At 30.9% G+C, this 22,026-nt stretch overlaps 1 protein-coding gene across 3 annotated transcripts in view; it reads right to left on the bottom strand.

Annotated features, from left to right (window-relative positions):
- LOC111632198 (condensin complex subunit 3-like) overlaps positions 1-22,026 on the bottom strand; it is a 73,020-nt gene that overhangs the window by 18,222 nt on the left and 32,772 nt on the right. For 2 of the 3 annotated variants that reach the window (XM_023376574.1, XM_023376573.1), the window contains exons 9-17: positions 20,068-20,281; positions 17,857-18,033; positions 17,624-17,731; positions 16,537-16,656; positions 11,802-12,029; positions 3,326-3,507; positions 3,059-3,215; positions 2,821-2,991; positions 842-1,123 (exon numbers count right to left, since the gene is read on the bottom strand). In XM_023376574.1, the coding sequence (XP_023232342.1) occupies positions 842-1,123; positions 2,821-2,991; positions 3,059-3,215; positions 3,326-3,507; positions 11,802-12,029; positions 16,537-16,656; positions 17,624-17,731; positions 17,857-18,033; positions 20,068-20,281 (1,639 nt within the window). The remainder of the gene's footprint in view (positions 1-841; positions 1,124-2,820; positions 2,992-3,058; positions 3,216-3,325; positions 3,508-11,801; positions 12,030-16,536; positions 16,657-17,623; positions 17,732-17,856; positions 18,034-20,067; positions 20,282-22,026) is intronic. The other variant, XM_023376575.1, reaches the window with a different exon arrangement.

Below are 22,026 nucleotides of genomic sequence, written 5' to 3'. Positions count from 1 at the left end.
ACCACACCAACGTCAACTTGGTTTGGTTAATAGGCTTGGGGATCTCTACAACAACAATGCTATTAATTACTTCTGAAAAATCCTGAAGAAGAGAAAAGCAATTGGCATTAGCCAGATTCTTTAACTTCCACAAACGGAAAAAACATGACTAATAAAAATGCAAGACTGTGTATACATGCATTTTTATTATTACATATAAATAAACATAGTAAGAAAGTATATATTTTTTTACATTTTGGAGTCTCCAGAACAAATTAATCAAATTCCCATAAAAATATATGGTAAATTGATAATCAGTTAATAAACAATTCGGGTAATGAACAAAGTCTTGGAACAGATTATGTTCGTTAACCGATCACCCACTGTACTAGTATTGATAGCAAGATAGGTCAATAGTAGGCCAATAGACATAGAATAAAATAGAATAGATCATCACCAATAATCATTATTATATAAAAACTTCATAATTTCTGGAATTAGTATGCTTTGAAGATAATTTTGATCAATTTTTCAGAAAATTAATTTTTGGACAGTCAGTGCTCTACTATAGATTTAAAATGTTAGATATCTGATCTACTCTTTTCCCCCAGAAAATTTACAGCAAAAGCAAACAAAAGCTTTTTATAGTGAATATTGAGTGGAGACAATAAAACAATTGAATATATCAAACAGAACTTTAATCTAAAATTGCTATTTGTTAAGATGAAATCACAAAATGCAGTTACTTTATAAGAATTATTCAGAAAAATAAAATTCTAAACCATTTTTAATATCCATTTTTAATCCACATAATTAGAATAAATTAATCCATTTTCAAAATTATGACTGTAATTAAACTTACTACCTGATCAGTGCTGGTGGTGGTGATGGTGGTGGTGACAGAGGTAATATTAGATTGTGGTGAAGATGACACTGAAATTATATCTAATTCTCTTCCATTTCTTATTTCTGAAATAGGAATAGGACTCAATGGCTGAGAAGATTTGCAGGAAATTATGCTTTCTTTATCATCATACTTGTTATATTCCATTGATTGATTGGATTTGTTCTGCATAAGTAAATATGATTTAACAGTTTGATGAAATTTTTCTACTGACTTTACTCCATATACAGCAGGATGGATCTAGATTAATATAAAAAAAAGGAAAATAATAAAATGATTTTTTTAAAAGTCCATAAACTTTTTATGATATCTAACTATTTGTACTTATAATAATATAATTTTCAAATGTATTATAAAATTATATTTTAGTTTTTGGATAAAGAAAAATTATTTATTTTAATATACACTTCTCAAAAGTGAAATTGAACACAGTGAAGAAATGAATGCAGCCATATGCAAATTGCAGTACCAACAAAAGTGACAGAGATGGATGTGTAAATGATTAAGTTTGCATATGGATCAGGCCATGTGGTACCCAGTTTTAAGCTATAAAGACCAGCTTGGGCCATAAATGCTATTAACAATGATTCATTGCAGCCAAACTTTTGAAGAAGTGTAGAAAATGCCTTGGAGATAATAGCAAGCTGAATACCACCAGTTAATGGCTAGGGAACAAGACTGTCTCCTAGAGCTGTATGACCTTGGTTTGTTGATGTGTGCAGTTGCCATGCATGTTGGGCATGATGTGAGTACCATCCAGCAATGTGTGACATGATGGATGCGGGAACATCTGCAAACATGTCAAAGAGGGAGTGGATCACACTGGTGCAAGACAGAGTGCACAGACTGGCAGATTTGCCATTCAGCAAATCTGCCAGTCTTTGCATCAGGACCCAACAGGAGAATCTGCTGATGGATGAATCTGCCAGTTCACTCTTCGGAACTTATTTGCCAGGGCACATGATATGCAAAGCCATCTGTCACTATCAATGGGTGCATCTGTGTAAACCAAACCATTCTCAATAAATTGCATAAACTAAAGATAAAGTCACTCTAAAAATTATTTTCAGACGAAAATAATTTTTAGAGTGACTTTGTCTTTAATTTGTACAAAAATAATTATTCATCTGACGGAAATTAAAAAGTTGCATAAAGTTGAGCTGCATGCATAGCAACCAATAATGGAAGTGCCATCATTGGGGAATACCTGTTGAGGGGTATCTGCTCGACACATAGCTACATGCCTGGCATGGTGTTGTTATTACAACTGGAGCACTGAATAAAATTGGGTATTGTTATGGATGAATTTTTCTCTTCTGTGGTGGAATAATTGCTGTAGATGGATGTAGAAGTATCCTGGGGAACCCTTTTTGCCAAACATCATGGTTTGGGAAGGAATAATGTTTGATATGCAGACAGCCCTGGTGTCCATTTCTGGTTCTGACAGTGGGCCAGTATGTCATACAAATTGTGGAACCTGTGGTTCAGCTGCTGGTGCTGCTGCACCCAAAACAATGTTAAAGCAACACTGCCTGACCACACATTGCATCACAAACTCTTACCAGCCTGAATGAAATTCATATCTAATAAACAAAAATGTTTCTATAAATCAAGAACCTTCAATTCATTAAGTATTTTCAAAAATATTTAGTTTTATAAAAAATTATTATTGCACAATTCCAAAATGTCAATCTTCAAAATTTCTGTAGTATAGTTTTTTTCCTTGAAATTATCTTTACTCAAAAGTATTTAATAAATTGCAGATTTTTTATTTCTAGACAAAGATTCTTATTTTTTAATCTTTTATATAAATTGTTTTAAATTAACTGAAAATTTTAAATTAGCTTAAATGAAATTATTATTTTATATAATTTTAAGTGAATGCCATTAATGTTATTAAATTATCAAAATATTTGTAAAAACATGGAAAAAAAAACCTTTAGAATATCTTCACAGAGAACATCCAAGTCATTAAGTATACTTAAAGCACTAGATGAGAGCTTTAAGTAGTTTAAAATTTTTGCAAAAAGTTGAGCTTTTCCAGAATGAGGATTTTTCAAAATTTCATTACAAATTCCAATAGACAAATGATCATGAATAGTAATATCCTGTATAAAAAATTTGAAATTATTATTTGGTATAACAAACAGTTAAATGAATATTGAATCTTCTTACTTGTTTTTCATTTGGAATTAAATAAGGATTAGTTAATTCTAACATAAATTTGGCAACATTAGTTTGATCTATTTGAGCTAATGGACTGGAATATGGAGCATCAAACAGAGCATTAAGAGTAGGTAAGAAAGCTTCTTCAAACTGATCTTGATTACATCTAAAAACAACTCAGATCTAAAAACAATCTAAAAACTCTTGATTACATCTAAAATCGATACTATTTAAACTCAAAAAGTTTTCATTTTAAATTCATTTTACAATATTTACCTTTTAGAAGAAGCAAATGCAGGAAGAAAAACTCCAAGGAAATGTCGTAAATAACAATCATCTTCTGTTACTGGATTATACCAAAGTAAGATTAACTGTGTTAAAAAATTAGAAGAAGTCACACGCCCTTGAAACAATAGCTTTCCAATACCTTCTGCCATTACTGTCCGAACTTGCTCAAACTAATAAAACAAAATTTTATTAAATTTAGTGCTTAATTTTAATATTTTTTGTTTGCTTAATGTGTCTGTTTAACGAATATTCATATTTATGTAAAATTTTAACACATTTATTCATATTGAGTAACTTATTATTTTCTAATGTAACAATTATCTAAAAATATGATAAACACAAACTTTTTCTATTCTGGTCAGAAAAAATACACTATGGTGCTAATACTTTTTACAAAATGCCCAATAAAACAGTGATATTTCCATTTAATTCAAAAAATATGCAAAAAACTGCAATTTTAATATTAAGACTAGACTAAATTTTAATATAACTAAATAAACTGTAAAATTCTATTGGGTTCCTTTAGCATCTAAAGTTATTATTAGGAATTACTCTTAGTGTGATTAAATTTATTCTCATTTTCTTCTGGAATTTAAATCTGTAATTTTTATTTTGTAAATGAATAAATTTTCTTATTGAAGAAAGATTATTATCCAAAATTATATAGATCATATATGAACTTAAATAGGACTATCTCAAGTAAAGCATTTTGTTAATGGTGATATAAAATAAACAAAGAAATTAAAACATTAAAATCAACAAAGCTATCAAAATACATAAAATACATCAAAATACATAAAATCATACATAATACAAAATCAAAATACATAAAATATTATTTTAATAATATAGTGATATTTTGGTTTTTGTTGCTAATCCATCTGAAAACAATCGACAAAATCTGAGGCAATTATTTCCAAATGAATCAATGTAAATCCAATTAATTTGTTCTAGACACTCCAAAATACATACCAAAACACATTTTATAGAGAATAAATTTAGTGTTTAATACTAAAAACAATAAGAAATTAATATAAAATAAATATAAAAGACTGATGTAAAGAATAAATGAACATTTAACATGGCATTTCCCAAGATGGAGCTAAAAGGAAAGGAAAGCAATGGAATTGGGCTATTTAAAATCTCAGCATCAATCCAGTGAGATGCTGCTGGAAGTGACGCAACCACTGGCATTTTCTAGAGCAGTGTTCCGCAACCTTTTTTCTCTTGTGGCTCACCAAAATATTTTCCTCAAAAACATGTGATATGATACTATTAATAGAATTACATAATGCCACTAACCTATTATTATTATTATTACTAAACAGACCAACACCTGTGAGTAAATTTATTTTACATTTAATTTCTTCGAATACATAAAAAATGTGCGGCTTGTAATAAAGAATAAACAAACATCGTCTTATTTCATCAGTGCTGCGGCAGAGAATGAAATGCAAGCATAAAAGACACATCAACTATGATAAAAATTTATAAATAAAACTTGAAATTAATAGAATATGTAAAAGTTTACGTCACACCTTCACCTTTGTGACAGCACACGGTTGCGGAACACTGTTCTAGAGAACACACACGCTGACTGCCGGGAATTTCGGGAGAGAAAAACAATAAAAATGGCGAATGATGTGAACTTCCACGTTACGTTAAATTTATTTTTGAACTTATTTAAAGAGAATAGCTTAATTAAAAATGAATATTTCGAAAACAGAAATAGGGATAAAGATTTTTTCAATTTTAATAGGAGTTTNTGCTAGTGTATTGAGCACTGAAAAAGAAGCTTGCAGTTTGCTAGAAGTACAAAATTGTCAATGCAAAATAGAGCTCTTACGAGCCTTGCGGCAGCTGCCATCTTGTTTGCTGGTGTATTGAGCACTGAAAAAGAAGCTTGCAGTTTGCTAGAAGTACACTGACAGAAACTGGAAGTTATCTTAGATTGCAAACTAAGGTGCTGAGAGGTGCTGGCTGTATGCTATTTTGAATACACCCATTGTTTGGCTAGATGTGGGGGATAATGCTCACACAACGAGAAACAATGCCTCACTGAGCAGGAACACATGTGATTTCACAAAATTAATAGCAAGATCATGTGAGCACGTTGATGACATCCAAGGCAACTGACGAAAACTGAGACAAAGTTTTTGCAAAAAAAATCTGCGAAATCCGAAACAGACAATAACCAAAGTCAACAAAAATCAAGGTATTACTGTACATAAAATATAGTTTTTAAAACAGTATTTAAGTGTATTTTTTAAACTATAAGAAAAAATATATGAGGGAAAATGTATTTTAATTAATGTAATTCTACTTTGTATTTTTTGTACTTTATATATATATATGTTATAGACCAACTAATTAATATGGGCATTATTTATAATGCCCATATTAATTAAAATGTAAGATTTGACAAAAAAGTTATAAATATAAAGAAATTTCAATAAATATTATAACATAGGTCCTCCAGGTTGGGGGTTATGTGTGGGGCTAACAACCCCACCATATAAAAAATAGAATGGTTACGAAACAGTCACAAGAAAACAACTGGACAGCCTTTAAAGGAAATCGACAATGGAACTGGAAAAACAGACTGAACATAAGAACTTGGAATGTAAGAAGCCTTTATAGAGCAGGAACACTTAAGGAGGTAATAGGAGAACTACAAAGATATAAGATGGATATCACAGCCATCCAAGAAACACAGTGGGTAGAAACGACATAATCACATCAGAGAACATAATAATCATACATGGAGGAAGTACTAGACATGAACTAAGTACTGGTTTCATCGTACCTAAGCATATATGGGATTCGATCTTGGCACTTGAATGTATTTTTACAAGGATTTCCAAACTCAAAATGAGAGGCCAATGGTTCAATATCACACTGGTCCTACAGAAGTCAGTGAAATAGAGGAAACAAAGATGAATTCTTTGAGGAGCAGAACAACACAATGACAGGTGTTCCAATGCAAGACATAGTGATGCTTCTTGGGGACCTTAATTATAAAATAAGCAAAGAACAGTGCTTCCAACCCACCATAGAAAAGGAGAGCCTGCATGAGACAATCAATGATAATGGAGAGCGACTTATCAACTTAGCCAGCGCTAGAGATCTGATAATCCATAGTACTAATTTCCCTAGAGAAACATTCACAAACAAGCATGGATATCCCCAGATGGCAAAACTAGGAACCAAATAGATCATGTACTCATTAACCGGAGATATCATAATAGCATAAAAAACATACATAGTCTCACTCAGAGGAGCAGAAGCAGGAATAGATAACTTCCTGCTGAGAGCCAGCATGAAAGTGACACTCCAGGTAATGACAAAGGACAAGCAAAACCATCGTTTTTCATACAATGTACAGTACATAAACTCAAAGCTAATGACACCAGGCGACAATACTGGAAGAAATAGGAAAGGCTCTAGAATTGAATACAATGAAAGAGGTGGAAATGGACCAAGCCTGGAAAGCAATGTGCACATCCATCTTAGAAATAGCCATAAAAACCTTACCTAGAGAATACAGACCAAGAAAACCATAGTTTAACAGCATATGTGAAGAAGTGGTAAATCAAAAAAAGAAAGCAACAATGAATTGGCTGGACAACCCAGAAGACCTACACATCAAAAACCAATATGATGAGGCAGAAAAACATTCTAAGACGACTAGTAGACAGCAGTAAAGGAAATTTCTCACAGATTTGATTGAAGAAGCAGAAAGTGAGAGATTTCTTCAGACATTAGCAAGGTTGAAGTTTTAAACGCAAAAACGTGTACATCAGATGTTCAAGTGCTGCTTTCCTGTAAGCCTAGAAGTTTGACAATGATGTTTGGATAGTCAGTGGAATCATGCTTGACATTCCAAACACTATTGTCAAACTTCTAGGCTTACAGGAAAGTGGCACTGAATGTCCAACATACACATTTTCATGTTTAAAACTTTGGCCTCAACCTCATTATTAAGACTCTATATAACACATATTGACCAAAACCCCTGGTCATCAAGGATGCATGTGGGAGGCTGTTAGCCAACAAACAGAAAGTTTCCAAAAGATGGAAAGAATATTTCCAGGATCTTCTGAACTGTCCAGACCCCATGACTCTAGCCACATTCCTCCCAAAACACACTGTTCAACCAGAAGGTAAAGAACCTACTCAGAGTGAAGTTCAGGTCATCATACAAAACCTACATAATCACAAAGCTGCAGGGACTGATAATATCAAACAAGAGCTGATCAAATATGATGGACAGCAGCTTGCTAAGACAATCCATAATCTGATTCTGCAGATCTGGAGAAAGGAAAGAATGCCAATGGAATGGAAGGAAGCAGGCATAATCCCCATCCATAAGAAATAAAATAAAATGGAGTGTAAAATTACAGGGAGATCTCCCTATTCCAGGTGACATACAAGATCCTGTCATCTCTAGTTATGAAGAGACTGACTCCACACATGGAGGGAATTGTGGGTGAATATCAAACTGGCTTCTGAAAAAACAGAGCCACAACCAATCAAATCTTTGCGTTAAGACAGGTTCTTGAGAAGAACTGGGAACACAATGTCGACACACACCTGTTGTTCATTGATTTTCAAAAGGCATATGACAGCATTCACAGGCAATCAGTGTGGAAGGCCATAAAGGAGTTTGAGATACCAGACAAACTCTCCAGAATTGCAGAAATTTGCATGAATGAGGTGTGATATACAGTAAAAACTAGGGTCACAAGGTTGGACAGCTTTCAGAGCAAAACAGAACTAAAACAGTGAAATGCTCTGTCTCCTCTTCTCTTTAACATTGCTCTAGAAAAAGTTGTCAGAATGGCCCAGGAGATAGACAATAAAAGGGAAAATGACTCAAGAGACAAATTGTCACTACTAGCATATGAGGATGACATTGTCATAATTGGAGCAGCTCAAGGGGAAGTGACAAGATTAACATCAAAATTAGCAACAGCTGCCAAGAGCATGAGTCTGATCATCAATGAAGAAAAGACTAAATACACGGTTATTTCTAAAAAGGAAGAATCCTACAAAGAACATCTAACTGTAGACAATATGACATTCAGCACTACGTAATCCTTCATGTACTTAGGGACTGACAAACAGAAACAATGACATCAAGAAGGAGATAGGGACTTGCTTACTACAGGGAAACAAAATCTACTTCAGGCTTACAAACATACTAAAAAGCAGACTCCTTAGTAAAAGGACAAAGCTAACTGTATATGAGTCACTGATTAGACCTGCGATTCCATATGGATATGAAACATGGCCAATGACAAAGCAGGAGAAACAACAACTACAGAGATTCGAAAACAAAATACTAAGGAAAATCTTCGGACCCGTGGAAGACTACGATGAAAATGGTATCATGGTCAATGGAGAACCAATATGGAGAAAAAGAACAAACCAGGAACTGAAGACAACCTGTGGCAAGCCCATGATTACACAGGTGATTAAAGCCAGAAGATTACAGTGGCTAGGCCATGTCATAAGGCTTCCTAAAATGGCAACAGCTTCATGAGGGCTTCACCATGAGGGGAAAGGGAAGAGGCCAAGAGGCCGTCCCAGAAAAAGATGGATAGATGGGGAGTCACTGAAAATCTTCAAGACCTCAGAATCAAAGATTGGCAGAGGCAGGCTATAGACCAAAGAAGATGGAGAAAGATTGTGACTGCAGCTAAGGACCTCCAAGGCCCATTACGCCAGATGAAGAAGAAGAAGATTTATTTATAATACCCAGCCATTATGAATAATGACAAACAAAATCACACTGCAAAAAACTTCACATTCTTTATCATAATTTATCACACTGACAGGTCAATATGAATACTGCTATTATCTGTCTGGCAGAGTGGTGATGATAATATTTAATTTTTTGTATACCATATACCAAAAATGTGACATTCTAGAAGTTTCCATTACATTGATTTTTATGATTGAATTATATAACTTTGTTAATAATACTTTTTGTTAACATTAATTAATGCTACTTTTGTTTAAAAATATTCCAGTTTGTAAGTAAAATTTCCACAAATTATTTTTTTGAAAACTGTGTGTAAAATATTTGTCAAAATAAATGTATTTTAATAATGATTCTAATTATTTTATAGAGTCTGTTGATTAACAAAGTTTTATATAATTAATAGATCTATATTGAGGGGTGCTTCTGATGGCCAATGATGTTGGTGTGAATAAAGTGAACTGTACCTTTCTGATTTAAATTAAGTGCTAAATTTAAGATAATAAGGTGGCAAATACAGGTATTTCTAATGATAATACTTTATTTCTTCTAATAATAGCTGCTGTAGAACAAAATATGGGTCCTCTCTCTTTCTCCATTGAAAAGAGAATGGCTATCTTTAACAAGAAGTAGCACTACAGTTAAAGTGAATAAGTAGGCTAATATAGATACAATGCTTTGTATGCCAAATAAAACTTTCTCTGGTTTGGAGAAAAGGGAGAGAGTTTGTGAAGAAGAGAAAGAGATCAATTTTGAAACCACTAAAATTGGTTTCTCTGACTAAAATTGGCTTACAAAGAAAGCTAAATCAGATACAAAGTTATTTTTCTCAATTAAAAATGAAAATTAATTCCACAAAAATGCAAATTTTAATATTTCAAATGGGTGGTAGACTGGCTAAACAAGACCATGACTTTTATAAACAAAATAATAATAAGTTATAATATAAATTTTTTCATCTACTAGTACATATTTTCTATTATCAGGACTTGTTAGACTGGCTTTACAGATACTGCAACAAAGTTTCACAGATTCACATTCAAGCAATTGGTAAATTATGCAAATCCAGTGGTAGCAGAGCCCTGTAATTCTACAGGCTGTGAAATAGTACTAAAATCAGTAAAAATAAGGAAAAAAGAAAAGAATAATTATAAAAGTACAACTTTATGAACATATTAATATAATTAGACAAAATAACAGAATGAATAATAATACTGGAAGAGAAATACACCAATCATGGCGAAGAATCATAGAGGAAGGGGGCGTGTTTAAGGTATAAAGAGAACATCGAAAGAAGTGGAGACAAAGAGTAAGTCAAAGTGAACAGGAAGAGATGTAAGTTCTGAAATTAGTGTATAAAGTAAAAAAACAGAGATAATGTTAAACTTTGATATAATAATTTGTCCTAAAACAGGTTTAGATTTACAGTATTACTGCTATTAATGTTTAAAATTGAATGTTTGGAGGAACTGAGAACGAAGGGAAAAAGTTTGGAAATTGTAAGAATTTTATATTAATGTTGGTAAATAAATAACAATGGTTGTTGGGAAATGTAAAAAGCTGTGTTTTTTTAAAAATTATCTTATTGTTTTTAATTATATAGAATGTACAGTACAACATAAATACCTGCTGAGCAGGGACGAAAGAGTCTGAAACCCAATATTATGTATGTGTCCAGGTATATTAAACAAAACAAATTTCTGATCTGTGAAACTTTGTTGCTGTATCTGTAAAGCCAGTCTAATAAGTCCTGATAATAGAAAATACGTACTAGTAGACGAAAAAATTTATATTATAATAAATCAAGGACATTGAGGCATATTAATTTAAAATAATAAGTTACTGGTTGTTGATGAAATATTTTATTTGGGAATACGGTTTACTGCTACTTTATCATTTAAAAACCATTTTCAACATGTTAAAAATATAACTGTCAAAATAATAAATAATTTAATCTATTTACAGTCAATAATGAAAATCAACTCAGTAAAAAATCAATTTCAGTTGTTTTCCTCAATTGTATTAACCTCAATATGTTATGCTCTTCCAATGTGGGGAATTGATTGGTTAATCCACCTTGAGAAAATTCAGTTAATTTACAAAGGAAATTATATTGTCTGGAGAAAGAAGTTCCTGGTTATGCTGTGTGTCATGACACAAATAGACTAATGCTAGAGCCTTTCTTGATGATAAGGATCATAAAATTTTATAAAAGAATTACTTGTAGTAATAACATCCCGATTAATTCTACTATGCATAAGCTCAAAAGAATATATAAGGTAAAAAAGGAATTATCATAATAATTGGTTTAACAAATTTAGTTTGTTATTAGCTAGATTTGGAATTTCACATGTTTTATTTGACCTTTCAGATGACTGGAATTATGGATATGCTATTTTAGTTGAAAATATGTTTAATACTGTATTGGACCAAGAAAGGAATAAACTATCAAATTCAAAATATCATCCATGGTATGTAAATAATTTGAATTTTCCTCCATCAAGCAGTTTTATTAATTTCCAAATAATGCCGTCTCATAATATTAATCCATATGAGAGCATTATAAATAATCACCTATTAGTCACTTGGCCTATAACATATATAATAGTATTCCATACATTAAACAAGCATCAACTGCATACAATTCAGAAAATTAATTTATCTTTTTTCAAACATTATTAAGTATTTTAAAATAATCACCTCACTATTCAGTTGAGAACTTAAAATAGCCAGAATATTGGAAACAAGATCTTTAGATATATTTTCAGTAGTAATTTCATCACCTTCATCTGTAGGTGTTTCTGGAATAGTATCAGTATCTTCTGGGTGAAAATCCTTCTGGAATGAATCTAATCCATACAGTAAAAGAAGATCAAATATAGCTTTGAATGCCGTCACTTGAATGGATTCTTGATCAACTTGAGCTATCTGAAATAATTTCTGATTTAGATATTGTTTCAGAAAAACATTTTTAACTATATATTATATATAAATAATTAATATTTATTAAAAGATATGATCTAAAAGTCATATAAAAAAACAAACTGATTATAGATCAATCACAACTGCAGTATCAAAATAATATTGTTAAAATGTTAAGCATAATTAATAAAAAATCACATTATCACAGTTAATATTGATCACTTTAAAAACAAGAATCTCACAGTTTGCTAAAAATTCATTAATAATCACTACAGAATAAGAATGGTTACTATACAGCAGCAACAAGCTACTATCATTTTTCTGAAACTAAGTCTTACTTGGTGAAATTTTTAAACCAAGTGACAGGATATTGTATTTGTTTTAGCATTTCATAAGTTTCAGTCCATTTTTATCCAACTTGCAACAAAGTTTAATGTTAGCTCTTTAATCACCATAAACGATGACAATAATTTTCACAATACAGAATATAATAATCTAATTACTTGTATAAAGAGATAGTAAGAATGAACTAGCCACTGTGGTTACTTGGCTGAATTAATCATGTACCTTTAACAGAGGTGAATAACACTAATGTATTTGAGCTGTTAATGAGTCATCTTCAGATTCAACTGTCTGCACCTGAAAATGATCTGTTGACTGAGTTGAAAATGTTAGCATTATTTGAACTTTACTCACTGTTAAAGGTGCATTGATTAATTAAGCTAAAAAGAAAGTAATTAGATATTTATGTATTAGTTATAAATCTTATTTTGAATTGTTTAAGATATTTCATTATTTCCATAATAATTTCTATATTATTTACACTAATTCATAAAAGGTGCAAAGTAGGACTTGTATACAGGCATGAGACATCCTAGCATCGGAATTGCTTGCACATTTGACATGTAAATTATCATTGTTTCACCCAACTTAACTTGCTATTTTTAATATTTTAAGTCATCTTTTATTTAAAAAATGTTCACTAAAACTAATTTTTCAATTTTTATTTATTGATATTTTTATTGCCATTTTAATCCTGCTTCACTGAGCTTTGACTAACTCAACAGCCATTTTACCTCAGTACATGATACAATTGTGAGAATCCAGACTTTAACAAACAATTTAATGTTGTAACATCAACTTTGTCAAGTATCTGTCAACTTTCACACCTGGGAGTATATCCTCTTAAGTTCTCAGCATCAATAAAGACACTTTCATGTGACCTTCTGACCTGCTGTCCCAATTTCATCATTTTAATATAATACCAAATGAACAGTCAAGCAGTCATCGTCAGTCCCTCAATAGTTGCAGTCATAGCCAGTCCCTCTAGGATTAAAGTCATCAAATTTTCCTGTGTCAGTGCTAATCATACTATATCAGATTTTCACATTACCCTCAACTGTGCCTAGAAGAAGAACTTTCCTGGATTCATCCAGAACACACTTGATCCAGACCTGTCCCAAACAATCCAAATCCGGACAACCCCAAGATCCTAGACCTCCAAGTCCTCCCAAAATCCAAATCAAAAAACATCACCACATCAATGAAGGTATTTCCTGACTCGCGAACAATTGTAAACTCTCTCTCTCTCACAACTGCTAGATAGATAGGCTAACTCGATATATTTCCTCACCAAGATTAACATGATACAATATACAAGATATATGAGGATATATATCTTGTATATTGTATCATGTACTCTTTTTCATTGAAATTAAACGATTATTTAGTTGTTAACTTTATTGTCTGAGTACTTTACTTCTGACGGACTGTCTCTCTGTTCCCATCTGGAACCCAATTGCTTACTCATGTGGCTGCTCATGTGATCTACTTTTTAACCCAAACTAAACTTACTGTTGTGGTTTCCACGTCAACCGAGACACAGTGGTGTCAGTCCTGACAAGGCATCAAAGAGGTGCCAACCTTCTGGTCACACATTATAGTTCCATTATTTTTGTGAAAAGTTTCAAAAACAAAATTAAAATGTCACATCAATTAAAAGCTTATTATTTCTTAGAATGCAATAAAATTTACATCACAAAATTTAGACTCCTTAGTGATTAAAAACAAATAAAAGAAACCTGAAAAATTGTGTGATTTTGTTTCAATTTATTTTCTGTTTCAGCTAAATTCTACACTATCTAGAATATAGCAAATATTTTGTAGTAATTGCTGAACTAACTATTTATTGCAAAACAGAGGAAGCTTTGGTTTCTTTGATGTTCTTGTCAATTGCAAAAAATCTCTTAATTCAGTATTGTTATTTTGCAGCTATTTTTAAAAATGTTGATAATGGACAATAAAACAATTTATAATTTGCTGACAGCACCTACAAAATGCTTTGTTATTGGTTTAAATTTCAACTGAAAAATTGAACAGAAACAAAAATGTCAAAATATCTTCACACTTGTTTTCAATCTTATTTCTGTCAAACAGAAATCCTAAAATGTAAACTCATAATTCAATTTCAGTTATACTTTCAAGCAGTGCTACTGTTTCTAGGATAATTACCATTTTCCAGGGTAATTTCAACATCTCAGGGTAATGTTTAAGGTCATCTTATATTTAGGGTAAATCTAGGGTAAAACTGCTCTGTGACCTGATGCTCTGATGCTATTATCATTGCGCCAGAAGTTTCGCTGGAAAAAGTTTTAGCTTAAAACCATCAGCTCATCTCACTTTGTGGCAGATTTTAGTTATTAAGATTTTTAAAAGCAATGAATTAATAATTGTTCTGATTATTATTTCATGATAATAGTACAGGGATCTGTGTCAGAATTGTTCATCTTATTTTTTTTTATTCGAGCATAAGCTTGATGATGGTTGAGCTTGAGCTCAGAGAGTGTTTTCTCAATTTCGGGTAATCTAGGGTTTTTTTTTTTACTCTTTCCACCCTGTGAGCACTAAGAGGGCCTCTTAAAGCAGGCCCATTATAGGTTTGGCCAGGCCCACAATGAGGCGACTGGGTGTTGAGTGACGGGGCCTGACGTATCTGAACAGACCATCCCCTGAAAAATTCCTGGGGATTCTTTAACCCATCCGGATTTGATCCCAGTCCCCCAGAGCGGTAGGCTGCCACCTTGACAGCTCAGCCATCCGGCTGGGTAATCTAAAGTAAAATGAAGGTGCTGTCAGGGTAGTTCCACCAAAAACAGGCTCTCAAGTAACTTATAGCCCAGACTTTAAGCTTTTGTTTGAGCTTTACTCTTCATAATTTGAACTCAATCACACAACTTTTGTAGTAACATTTTTCAGAACGTTATACATTAAATAAAATTTAAAAATAAAAATTATTTAATCATAACTTTTTAAAAGGATATTTGCTATTTACCTGTATAGTTATCTAGTCCTTGTATCCATGGATCTAACTGATGCATATGGACAATGTGAGCATCAGCCCACCTGTTTACCCACCCTGAAATAATTTATTCAAGTCTAAACTGACCATTATTGGAAGAATTTCTTTAAATATGAATTAATTGTTTGCCAAATAATTACATATTCTCACTAAACATTGTTTTCTGCTTACATGTCTTACTAAAAATCAATTGCTGAATTTTAAAAATTAGTTTGATAAAATGTGCAGATAATATCTGTCCCATAAAATGTGTCACCCCATCTCAACCCTTCCAAAATAAAAATTTTAGCACCATTGCTGTGCTGTTATAGACAAAAGAATTTATATCTAAATACCAACTAAATGACATTTAGTATCAAAAACTGAATTAAATAGTCAAAAATATAGTATAAAAGGCAAAAAACTTGTGTACATTAATGACCCTTAGCATGAATGATTTTTAAGCATACATACATACATACATACATAAGTTCATAATCTAAAAAGGGTGAGCAGTAGGCAAAAGGAGAATACCATCCTATCTAATGTAAGCAGATTAAAAATTAGGTGACTGATGGCTTAATTCTCCATATATATACAGTTGAATTGTCTATCTCAAACATGTTTACCTCTTGATCTTAAAATTTATTTTTTTTCCTGCATTTTCAGTTCAATATATTTTCCACGTTTATCTCAAATAATTTTCTCCCAAATCTTCTATATCTCAAATTATGGACTAAAGTGTCAATTACAATTTCAAAGCCTGGTGACTCNGACATTTTTTTTTTTTTTTTTTTTTTCAGAATTATCAATAATGAGATTTTTTTAAAATATAATATTCAATAACTGATTATTAAAATATTGGCACATGTATTCATTGGTAATGCTATATGAAATTTGACTTATTACTTTATATATCAGACTATTATATATAATATTATTTTATATTAATTAACTTGAACATTTTTAAGATTTGATTTTTCATTTTGGAACAAGCAAGTCAACTTGTCAAGAACAATCTCTGAAATTTCATAATTCTTAAAAAGTTTAAAATTTTAAATATTACAATTATTATATTAGAACTGATTTTCTTAAAATTCTCTATAGAAACATAAAATATTAAAAAAAACCAAATTCATTTATAACAATCTGAATTTACTTAAATAAAATTTTCACCTGAAGAAAGAGGAAAAAATGTTTACATGCAATATCATAATTTAATAAACAACATAATCCTAATCCCATAACTGCCTGTTTTCTAATTGCAGGATCTTCATTTTGAATGCCAGGTAATAACTGAAAAGACAATATTTAATTTAAATAAATAACGATAATGTCAAGATTTTCCAAATTATTTCATTCTAAATTAACTTTATTCTTATTTAATATTTTTAAAATAATACTCAAAATTATATTGAAATGATTTTATCTTTAATTTAGGCTATGTTAGTACTAAACTCAGGGCTATGCAAGTTTGATAAATTAGTTTCACACAATCAATAATACACAAATTCAAAATGAAACTTTTAATAAGTATATTGTGCATTCAAGAATCATCATAACATTTAAAAAACAGAATTTGATAATTAATATAATAAATAATCATTGGCCATGTCAAACTTATTATTTTTACTTAGAATTTGATAAATTAGAACTATTGCATTTATACACAGATATATCAATACATCTAATAACTAGTACTATAAAGGTTGGTGTTAAACATAGAAATACATAGGAAAAGAATTTAAATAAATAATTCCAAACATCTGAAATTTGAGCTAAAGGTAAGCTTCAAGATCTGTTATATATAATTAAAACAATTTTTAACAAAAATAAATTGGATTGGAAAGTGTATGCATTATTTCCACATTGTTCCAATCAGGTATAAAAACCTTCAGTAACTGTTAATTTTGCTAATTGCAATGCATCTTTCCTTTTATTTCCCATTTATAGTTGCTGACACATTTACACAGGAGTCTAGTAATGGCTCCGATGTAAAATATGGTATCATAACCTTCTTTGCTGAAGGGTATGCTACATACATCAGAAGGCCACTATATTGAATACATGTCATATTGTTAGAAAATTCCTGAATACAGACACACATACTTACACACTTATTTAATTTTTGTCTTGTTTTGGTTGCTATACCTTGACTCTGGTCCGGCATAGCAACCAGTGTCAACTGAGTATAACCCACTAAACAACCTAATAATAATAATAATAATAAAATTTTAATAAAGGAAACAGAAATAGAAATTACCAATGTTTCCATAGTTGATTGTAGAACAGGAGTTACTGTTTTCAAATTAATCTGTTTCAGAGTTTCACATATTATAGTAATACACTTCAAAAGTATTTGGGAATCATTCTAGATATATAAAATATATTATTTTGAAATTTAAATTTTTATTTTATAAGTTATTGAAAATTATGCAAAAATTTAATTATAATTAAATAGAAATTAACTGTAATCAGAGCTTTTTAAAATTGTACCTTTTCTTTACGCACTTCTTCTATATTAGGCTGAATCAACAATTCATATTCTTCTTTTAAAGCCTCTAATTCTGTAATTTTATCTTTGACTTTTTGTGCAGCAGAATACTCAGCATTTTTCAAATTTTCTTCCAAACAATCCCTGAGACAATTAAGTTCAACAGATATTTTTGCTATCTATTAAAAAATAATAATATATTTTTTTGTAATAATGCATTTTGTAAAATAATATGATGTGTGATTTAAAAATAAAGTGAAAAGTTTATTAAAACAACAAGTATAAATTTTGACTTATACTTTTCATACTTTGAGCAAATATCTCTCAAATGTATTCACAAACTCTAAGTTCATTCATACTTTACTTTCACATATGGATATAAAATGAAATTAGATTACCACTTTGCTTGTTACGGATATTATAAACTTGATTAAGATATGACTTCAATAGTTTTATATATATATAAACAATTATCTATTATTTTTCAATTCTAATACATTTTTATTGTTAAATAATATAGTATTATTATAATCTTATATTTTTATTTCATTACAATAATTTTGTAGTAGTTTCTTTTATTGAAATATTAAACTGATTAAAATCAAACAAATTTATTTTTTGGTAAATATGCTTTAGGCCAAGACACCCATTAACATAAAATTCCTCACCATAATTATTTTCAGTTAAGTGATGTAGTTGTTTTTGCACTTGGATTGAGATAGAGGTCCAGCTCCACTAGCAAAGTTTTTATGGAAATGGTGCTGCCACTAAGTGAAAAAAGTAAACACTTTTCCACTTTTCCACACATAATTTGATGGAAGCAAAGCATCGTAGCTTGGTTGTTCATAATAATCAGTTTTCTCAAACATTTTAAATGAAACTACAGTCGGCCCCCCTATAACACGGGTTCCTATAGTTCGGATTCCTATACGACAGTGAAAAAATTGTGATGGTATCTGTACAAACATGGTAAAAAAAACTCCTATAATTCGGTAAAACGTCATCAGGCAGCCGAACTACTTTCAGCTGTCCAGTGCCATGCCACAGAGAGTTTAGGCGGGTAAATTGAGTTTACTATCGTCTGTACAGTATGTAAATTAGGTACCATAAGTCTAATACAGCACTAATTTTATACATTTCTTGTGAAAGAAACATTTCTTATTTAACGGCCATAAAAATTATTTATATTAATGATGTCTCCAAAGGTCAACGAAGTTTTCGCAGAAAAATAATATCAGAAATCGCGGCCGCAATTTGATGCGCTGTTCCGCGACGAAACCAAGCTTTAGCAACGAGCGTAGTCAAAGGGTACACACTCGGTAAGTAATCCTACAATTTTTTGTTTATAGCATAGTTTATACGAATTATTCCCAAAAAAATATACGTGTTTTGGAAATGTTGAGTCGAATTAGTCTAGGAATCGGTTAATTTTATGGAAGAAAACCTTTCAAACAGCAGTAGTCCGTAAACTTCACACGTGTCAGGCTGTGATTGGAACGACTCGTAAGAAATCGGATTCCTAAAAAATGGAACATATCTATGATCTTATAGGGGGGTCGACTGTAAATAATACAGAAGTTTGTGTTATAATATTTGAAAAATACTAATAGACAAATTATAAAAATTATAGAAGCATATTCAATCATTTGTATTTAAATTATGTCATAAATGCCTTGAACATATACTCCAAATCAGTTCACAGTTAGGTTTAATTAATTTGACTATAAATAAACAACAGCTTTCATATAATAAAAGATAAATCTGTCCAAAATCACAGGAAGCAAACTGGACTTAGCAGAAATAAATAAACGACAAATCTTTTCTTAATCCAGCATATAATTATTCAGAAAAAAAACAACATTTTCAGCTATTTTAAACAGCCATTTTCAGGTTGGAATTCTAGAATGATCATTTGAAAAAATAAGGGTAGTGCATGTTCTGATGAGTTATTGTTCATAATGAAGACATTTCCAAAGCCATGTAATTAAGGCTTTAAGAGGTTAGCCTATTGCACATTACCATTATATTTTCAAATGACCATTCTACAATCATGTGTTACTTTTTCCAAATTATTATACGCTGGATTAAAAAAAGGTTTGTAATTTATTACTTTATAATAAAAATAAATGTAATGACTATATCAAAACTAAAGATATTTGAAATATGTTTCATTACAAAATTTAAATAATTCTTTTTTAAAAAGTTTGAAATACCTTCATTTCAGTGTCTTTTTTAGTTCTTGGGGAACACTCTTTAGTAATCACCATAATTGGTTGTTGAATATCGGAAATCATTTCAGCTATATTGCAAAGACATATTTCAGGATTGAGATGAAGTTTAGTGTAACATTTGACTAAAGGCTCCATGAGAGTCAAATAAACATTTGAATCTTCAACCAGCTTCAAAAATAATTGTTGAAAAGCTTTCCTTAAAATTAAATAAAAAAAAAAAAATTACATAATGAAATGCTAGTTATACAATGACAACATTTAAATTTCATTAATTAAAGAGAAAATTTATTGTATTTTCTTCCGTATTTGCTATTAATTTAAAAAAACAAGCATTCTGCAAAATATTTAAAAAAATAAAATTGTTTTATTCTTCTAATATCTCCAAATACTGGTAGCCCTCAGTTTACGCCGGTTCAATTTACGCCGATTCACAATAATGCCACTGTGCAATTCGCTGTTTCAAGGTGTAATTCCCCGATTTTCCCTATGCTAGACTGATTTTCATTTCAGTGTTGACATATTTACTGAGCCAAGACGTTGTACATTTGTTAAAACAAAGATTTTTATTAAATATATTTATTTTTTCTGTTTAATATTATTGGGTATGTATACATTTGCATTAAATTAATATTAAAATACTAAACGTTTAGGTACCCACGAGTCAAGTTATCAAACTTAATTGTCCAATAAATGGCATCCGAATCCATAGCACCAATCAATGTATCCCGTATCAGTTCATTCAGGAAAACACCTTACGACGCAATAGCACTTCCGGCAATCACAAATTATCATTAGTGAAACAAATCTACTTCTCGTTGGCCAGATGATATTTATCTCTCCTTAGCCACCTTGAATTTTCCCACTCAAACTGACCTTATATATGCGCTATGGCAACCGGTGGTCGACCAATCAGTGTCTTCGCTCGTCTGTAGCTCTACGTCGCGTTAACATATCCTTTCAACTAAGGAAAGTTTGACGGATGAAGTTTGTGAGTTAGACAATGTTGGGAGCGAAGTGCAAATGTAAAAAGGAGCATCATATTCGACCATATTCCGAAATTCTTAATGAAAGAAATAAAAAATGTAAACAATTAAAGATGGATACTTTTTTCCGAAAAATGTAAGAAATTCGAAACTAAAATTTTTAAATAAAAACATTTTACTTTATTTTATGATAAAATACATTTTAAAAATTAAAAATTTATATGTATTTTGTATTAATAAACAAAATTATTAGCTTATTTTTCACTTATGTAGAACCTAATCCTATACCTCACTGTAAATACAGGTTTGTTTTATGCTGATTCGATTTGCGCCGGCTTTTGTAGGAACGAAACTGCGGCGTAAACCGAGGACTATCTGTAATCTTATTTCTAAATTCTTCTAATAAGATATATCTATGTCAACCAGTAACCCGTGGTGTAATTGTTCTACAAATACAGTAGAGCATCGATTATCCGACCCTCGATTAACCGTCACATCGGTTAACCGACTGTTCTAGTCGGCAAATTTCAAATGTCCGCTAGTGATGTGGCGCTACAATATTTGGCTATGTCTTGGCTACTTTAATATTATTTTTGTTAAATTTTTGCGTGTTTTAGCTGGCATCAACAGCTTGACCATTGAAGGGAGGCCAGTATTTAAACGAGACTTAATTTTCTAATTATAAGTGGTTGTTTGTTTCGTGAGCAATAAAATAATTTAAAAATAATTTTTAACGATACAATAGCGACGATTATTATTTTTAAAAAATTTTTAGGCTAAACATCGATGAAAATTCAACGTGAAGTTGGTTAATTAATAGCGATATGTTAATTACATGGGATATCCTAATATACTATACTAATGTATTTTTTTCATTATTTTCGGTTATCCGATTTTTTCAGTTATCCGACCAACCTGAGTCCCCAATTGAGTCGGATAATCGATGCTCTACTGTAAA

Source organism: Centruroides sculpturatus, unplaced genomic scaffold (genome assembly GCF_000671375.1).
Source record: "Centruroides sculpturatus isolate CEXI.00-Female unplaced genomic scaffold, Cexi_2.0 scaffold631, whole genome shotgun sequence".
NCBI lineage: Eukaryota > Metazoa > Arthropoda > Arachnida > Scorpiones > Buthidae > Centruroides > Centruroides sculpturatus.
This window is presented reverse-complemented; position numbering and strand designations above follow the sequence as displayed.